At 40.8% G+C, this 7,500-nt stretch overlaps 1 protein-coding gene across 1 annotated transcript in view; it reads right to left on the minus strand.

Moving 5' to 3' along the window:
- sorcs2 (sortilin-related VPS10 domain containing receptor 2) overlaps nucleotides 1–7,500 on the minus strand; it is a 151,815-nt gene that overhangs the window by 22,687 nt on the left and 121,628 nt on the right. Inside the window, exons 9-10 of the mRNA XM_083542625.1 lie at nucleotides 3,859–4,038; nucleotides 3,429–3,575 (exon numbers count right to left, since the gene is read on the minus strand). Of these exons, the coding sequence (XP_083398751.1) occupies nucleotides 3,429–3,575; nucleotides 3,859–4,038 (327 nt within the window). The remainder of the gene's footprint in view (nucleotides 1–3,428; nucleotides 3,576–3,858; nucleotides 4,039–7,500) is intronic.

Here is a 7,500-nt window from a genome sequence, read left to right on the forward strand (position 1 = left end):
TAGCAGCCATCACTTCATTAGAGTAAATCACATTAAAGATTCCATCCTGAGGCGAGTTACACACCAGAATGTGTTGATCCAAAGAGAACAGGGTTTTAAAAGTGTGAGAGAGAGAGAGAGAGAGAGAGAGAGAGAGAGAGAGAGAGAGAGAGAGAGAGAGAGAGAGAGAGAGAGAGAGAGAGAGAGAGAGAGAGGGAATCTCGTTTCCATATGCATCATCATCTATTATTCTAAACATTCAGCAGTAATTAACAGAGAAGGGATTTATATAAACACAACACAAGGGCAAAATTCCATAAAAATAATATGGGCAAATCAAACAGAATACTAATATTTTACCATCACACCACCCCCACGTATCCCGACCCTTTACCATCACATTAGCCCAAAAGTACCAGTACCATGACCCTTTACAAACACAAAATCCTTATTTACCCTGACCTTTTACCATCATATTATCCCCTTGTAGCCTGAACCTTTTCCATCACATTATCCCCATATACCTTGACCTTTTACCATCACATTAGCCCAAAAGTACCCTGACCCTTTACCATTACATTATCCCCATGTAGTCTGACCCTTTACCATCACATTATCCCTATGTATCCTGATGCTTTACCATCATATTATCCCAATGTAGCCTGACCTTTTACCATCACATTGTACCCTTGTAGCCTGACCCTTTACCATCAAATTATCCCCATGTAGTCTGACCCTTTACCATCACATTATCCCTATGTATCCTGATGCTTTACCATCATAATATCCCAATGTAGCCTGACCTTTTACCATCACATTGTACCCTTGTAGCCTGACCCTTTACCATCACATTATCCACATGTAGCCTGACAATTTACCATCACATTATTTCCATTTATCCTGAACCTTTTTCATCACATTATTCCCATATACCTTGACCTTTTACCATCAAATTATCCCCATGTAGATTGACCCTTTACCACACCATCCCCATGTAGCCTGACCCTTTACCATCACATTATACTTATGTAGCCTAACCCTTTACTATCATATTATTCCCATGTATTCTCATGTTGCCAATTGTTAAGTCTCTGTGTTACTGAGGTTAATATCCCAGCACTACATAGATGCCATTGTTAGGTACTTGAAAAAGGCCCTTAACCCTCTCTGCTCCTGGGACAATATATCATGATCTAATAGGTTACAATCCAGCCCTATTTTGCTCACACTATCCCAAGCCCATGAATATCTTAACCCTTTATCCCTATCCTATAACACCATGCTGAGTCCATCTGCATCTCTGACCTGCATATCCAACCTAATTCCCACCCTAAGTAACACTATCTAGAGCCCATTTATATCCCATAGTTATTCCAAACAATATCCTGAAAATCTCAAGGACCTCAAAAGCATCTGACAAAAGAGATGCCCAAAACATTATAGACACAAATATTACCACAACTGCAGCATGATTATCTGATTCATTTTACAAAAGTTTGAATAGACTCCACACAGTCTCTATTACTGTGGATACCTGCAGAACACAGCAGCATTACTATTCCTCATTCCAGTCAATTCTTAAGCAATACATTTAAATAATACACTCGAAGGAATGGAAAATAAAAGAAGAAAGCGGCATCAAAGGAACAAGAGAATTACTGGCAAAGAGAGATGATTGTGTGTCAAGGACAGAGAAAGAGATAAAACAAGTCGATATCCATTGTAATTTAAATGATGCATCAATTTTAAATAAAAACCCAGACTGTTCTACAAGTCTCTTTTCAGATTGCAGAGGAAGCCAAAGACCCCTGCTACTTTTCCACTACCCACAATGCCTTGTAGGATGAGATGAGTCAACCTCCTTGCTGGGAGAGGTCACGGGGTTCAATTTTCAGCCTTGGGTAAGCATCAGATTGAGGAAAGAATAGAAACTATAAGAATAAATATCATTGTTAGAATACTGTATATTCATGTGATGTTTGAGTGATGGTTTTGATTAGCTGAAGCCTTTTAAATTATGCTAATTAGGTCATTATTCTCTTGAAGGGTTGAGCCAAACACGGCCATCTTGATTAGCATTATGTAAATGGCCGGGTGCGCTAGAAGCTTCTGTTCATTGTTAACTTGTTTGGGCATGTTGCTAACAAACAAGAGAGCGTGAATAGATTGAATTAGCCCACATGCAAATTGCCTGCTAATCGCTGGATTCTAGCCTTCGTTTACTGTTTACGCAGACACTGTTTTTAGACATGATTTGGCCCAGTCCGTTGGAAACTGATTTCCTATAGTCAGTAGACATTGTTTTTAGATTTCTGCAACATGATGCAGCATTAGCAACATGAACAGAATGAAGCAAAGACAGCAGGCTTTCTGGCTTTCATAGAAGTTATCTTGGAGTGGAATGTCGAACTTGTTGGCACGAGATCTACCTGGGAAGGGGCATGTTGTGAACATTTCATTAATGTTCCTTAGCTTCTTAACATCTATTTATGCAGCTGTGATTAAAACAAAGGGCATAACATTATGACCACCTGCCTAATATTGTGTTGGTCCCCATTTTGCTGCCAAAACAGTCATGACCCGTCAAACATTAACAGCATGAACTTCATCAGCAGTTTGAGCTATAGGAGCTTGTCTGTTTGGTTGGACCACACAAACCAGCCTTCGCGCCCCACATGCATCAATGAGCCTTGGCTGCCCACGACCCTGTCGGCAGTTCACCACTGTTCCCTCCTTGGAGCACTTTTGATAGATTCTAACCACTGCAGACCAGGAACATCCCACAAGAGCTGTAGTATTGGAAATGCTCTGACCCAGTTGTTTAGACATCACAATTTATCAAATTTGCTTAAATCTTTACGCTCGCCCATTTTTCCTGCTTCTAACACATCGACTTTGAGGACAAAATGTTCATTTGCTGCATGATAAATATATCCACCCAGAGGTGCCATAGTAAAGATATTCACTTCGCTAATGTGGAAGTGTGGCACAGTAAAGCAACCCTCCTGGCTTTCAGCAAGCTTGCTCGCCAAACTTAGTGGCAGAGGGGCTTCATCTCTGAGAGTTTACTACAATTCTAGCTTAAATTTTAGCCTTTCTAATACAGCAATTGGTTGGGAATTTGCCTTCTTATTAAAAATACTATAGAGACATATATGATATGTAATACATTCTGAATGATCTCTTCTGGAGCAGAGACTTTGATTCAAGTATTGTGGTCAGTTCCTGGCATTTCTAAACCATGTTTTGTTCTCGGTTTGTAGATCACCAGACTTTTGCCTGGTCCATGCCTTTGCAATCGCTCTGCTGTTCTTATAATAACATGCTCTTACCCAGCACTTGCCTCCGCCTCTGCTAATGTGTGCCCTCAAGGACAGCAAGGTTAAAAGCAAATACAAATTTAGAAACGTGAATGTAAGACCCAGGAATTTGTATACGGCGCTTTCTACCTGTTTGCAGTTCACCGTTTTGCCGTTCATGTCGACGGTAGGCGGAGCTAGCAGCTCCCAGTCACGCCCTTTGTTGTACGTAATGAGAGTCCTCACTTTGCCGTCCACTTTCTGATTGGCCAAGAAGACGCCTTTGACTCCACGCACCTGCGAAAGCATAAAGGATGGAGTGGGGAGAGTTGATCGGGTTAAAGAGCGGTACTTAGTCGGTGTTCAGTACATCCTGTAATTAAATCCGACAGCTTCGCTGGGAATATGAAGGGCACTCATGTATAATGAATAATGCAATTTCACCTCACGCCTTTAATAAAGTATGCAATGTAATTAAGTAAACAAGGATGTATCTGTCTATCGTCTTTTCTCTCTCTCTATCTCTCCCTCTCACACACACACACAGCTTAATTCCTAGCGTTTGGTCATTGTTCCTGACCTCCAGCACGTCAATGATGACGTTCTCCTCGGGCTGTCTGGTGCTGCGAACATTCTCCAGCAGAACGGAGTAATACACCCCCTGCTGGTCTGAGGCGTAGAGGTTATACGTGTCCGTCTGGTACCATTCCTGCAGGGCGAGCAGTACCTGGTTCTCATCCGTGCTCACAACCTGCACGTCCTACACAAAGAGCCAAACATCAAATCAACCTCACACCTCATTTGTTTTTTTAGAAAAGTTACATCAGGAGTGTCCAATCTTTTCCACAAAAAACCGGTGTGGGTGCAGGTTTTCATTCCAACCAAGCCACACCAGATTCCACCTGATTATATTTTCATTTTTAATGGACTTTATGGTGTGGCCCTTGTCAGGGGCCCCTTTGTGGAAACGATTGGACCCCTGAGTTACATCATAGATGGAGTCCGTGTCTTTATGGTTGTAAAAAATATCATTCAGGAAGTGTATAACCAGAGACGTTTGAACATAGATCGTCAGAGGGGCATCCCCTGAAAAGCTACCCCAAAAGTATTGGGACACCTGACTTCTCCAACCTATATGTGGTTCTTTTCCAAACTGTTACCACAAAGTTGGATGCACACACTTGAACTAGGAGATCCAAACTTGCATGGCAATGCCTCCTTACCTCACCCCCATCATTACCAGACTTTACTAACATCCTTGTGTCTGAAGGAAACTTCACAAATCTTCATACAATCTAGTGGACATCTTCGAGAATAGTGGAACTTATAATACAGGTGAATGGGGGTGGACTGGGATATTCAAAAAAATTCAAATAACAAGTGAGGTCAGATGTCCACAAACTTTTGGCCAAATAGATTGTGATCTTCATGACATCATCTTCTCATGAGAACAAGATCCCAACACCAGTCCACTTTATAGCATCTTTTTATGACACAATGCCCTCACATCGTCCCTGACATCACCACAACGGCTTAACGATTAAACACATGAAGCAGGTTCTGGCATCATCTTGATTTTGTGTGTGTGTGTGTGTGTGTGTGTGTGTTTTTGAGATGTTCATGACTCTTCTTCTTAGTGTTGAAAAAGACAGCTTATGTTTTATTCAGACCTGAAAAACAGTGTGGCTCTTTCTCAGCATAACTGCAAGAACACATTCACACACAGCACACACACGCACACACGCGCACACACACACGCGCGCGCACACACACACACACACACACACACACACACACACACACACACACACACACACAGTGCGTCTCTGGGGAAAAGTGTGGACATTCACAAAACTGCAAGGAAAAAAACAAACTGTTGATGTGACAGAAACAAACACACTGATCTTCACACTGTGTAGCCATAGAAACTGTAAGTCTACAACACACACACACACACACACACAACACACTTGTACAGAGTAACTAGTTGTAAAAACTAAGGCAGTAATTAAGTTCCCGAATAGGGACTGCAAACTAACGAAGAAACAAAAAATTATCTCTGTCCTATATAATGCTTTAAGCCTGAATTCCTGTTTAACCCTGACTTCCTGCTTAATTCTGACTTCCTGTTCAACATTGACTCATTCAAAACAGACAGACAGACAGACAGACAGACAGACAGACAGACAGACAGACAGACAGACAGACAGACAGAAAGATAGATAGACAGACAGACAGACAGACAGACAGACAGACAGACAGACAGACAGACAGACAGACAGACAGACAGACAGATAGATAGATAGATAGATAGATAGATAGATAGATAGATAGATAGATAGATAGATAGATAAAAATAAATGAAGCTTCTCTGCTTTTTCTGATTATTTCAGGAGGCGGTGAGCCGTGAAGGAGACGAGAAGGAGAAAGTGAAGTGTTTAATATGCAGGAACAGAAACATCTCCAGGTAAGGAAACAGCAAACAAACAGAGGCGACGCACTCGTTCATCCATAACAGTAAAAACAGGCCATCGGGGAGACGAGAGACGACTCCCCCATTCCTCCTGCATTTTTCAAAGCTTCTCAATTATTCACGCTGGAAAATGCAGGCTTGGTTACAGACTCTTTCTATCTCCCTCTCTCTTTCCCTTTCTCCCTTCATCCCTCACTCTTTTCCTCTCTCTCTCTCAGGGAAATGGCTTACATTTGACCCATCTGCTCAGTCAAGTGCTAAGTAAAGGAACAGCAAAAGCCAAGGGGGAGGAAAAAAAGAAAATCCCAGCTTTTTTTAGAGGAAGCTCTCACTCCAAACACACAACTTCAACACAAGTTACACACTCGGGACCTGCTCCGATACATCAGGTGCATTGTGGCTAATCTGAGCATTCATTCCTGTACACAGATCATATGTTAAAACTGAGAATATATAAAGAAAAAAATTGATTTGAATTTGGTGGGTATCAAAAAAGTTAGTACAGGGAATGTCCCATATGTGTGATACAGGATTCCAACTGCTCAACAGTTCTGGGTGTCCTTTGTTGTGTTTTTCGTTTCATGATGTGCAAAAATGTTTGAAATGGTGGAAGGTCGAGACTGCAGGCAGGCCAGTTCAGCAGGGTTGAGTCCTGCTGATGCCAAAAAGTTCCTGGACACTTCTACAACAAAGTCATGCCATTGTAATAAATGCAGTATGCAGTTAGTATTGTTTTACTCAAATATGCAAGACCTTCCCTGTAAAAGAGGTTTTTTTTGGATGGAAGCATGTATTGGCCTAAAACCTGTATATAGCATTCAGCATTGATGGAGCCTTTCCATGTGCAAGCTGCTAATTCCACTAATGGACTCCCATACAATCAGAGATGCAGCTTTTTGAACTGAGCACTAATAACAAGCCAGATGGTCCCTCTCTTCTTTAGTCCAGAGGACGTGGTGTCCATGGTTTCCAAAGAGAAATTTACATTTTCATTCACTCATCCACTTTTGCACTTTGCCTTAAATGAGCTTTGGCCCAGAGAGGATGGCAACGTTTCTGGACCATGTTCACGAATGCCTTCTTCTTTGCATGATGAAGATTCCACCTGCATTTGTGGAGGACATGTGAAACTGTGTTCACAGACAATAATCTCTGGAGTTGTTTCTGAGCCCATTGCAGAATCTTGACTGTTTTAAATGCATTGGCCCCTGAGGCCCCGAAGATCACGACCATCCAATATTGATTTTTGATGGCCCTTGTGCACAGAGATTTCTCCACATTCTTTGAAACTCATGATGCGATTATGTTCTGTAAATGATGAGATATTCAAATGTTTTCCAATTTTATGTTGAAGAACATTCTTTGTAATCTTTCACAGATTGTTAAAGCTTTGCGCATCTGTAGTTTATACGTATAGTAGAGTATAGTTTATTTTACCCTTAGTAGATAAAACATTTTTCTCTATTAGTTTCATTTCAATAACATTTTCTAGAATTTTGTTGCCCAGTCCAAACTTTTTTGAGATGTGCTTCAGCCATTTAAAAAAAATAATAATAATAAAATAATTTTTTATCTTTACAATTTCTTCGGTTTAATCATCTGTGTATATTTTTGCTTATTTAATAATATAAAAGTATTTGCATTTTTTTTTTTTATGCTCTATTGTAAAAGAAATATGGGTTTATGAGATCTGCAAATCAAAGCATTCTTTTTTTTTCCACAGCAGTCTAACTTTTTTGGAATTGGGCA

This window comes from Silurus aristotelis (genome assembly GCF_946808225.1).
Source record: "Silurus aristotelis genome assembly, chromosome: 5".
In the NCBI taxonomy this organism is placed as follows: Eukaryota; Metazoa; Chordata; class Actinopteri; order Siluriformes; family Siluridae; genus Silurus; species Silurus aristotelis.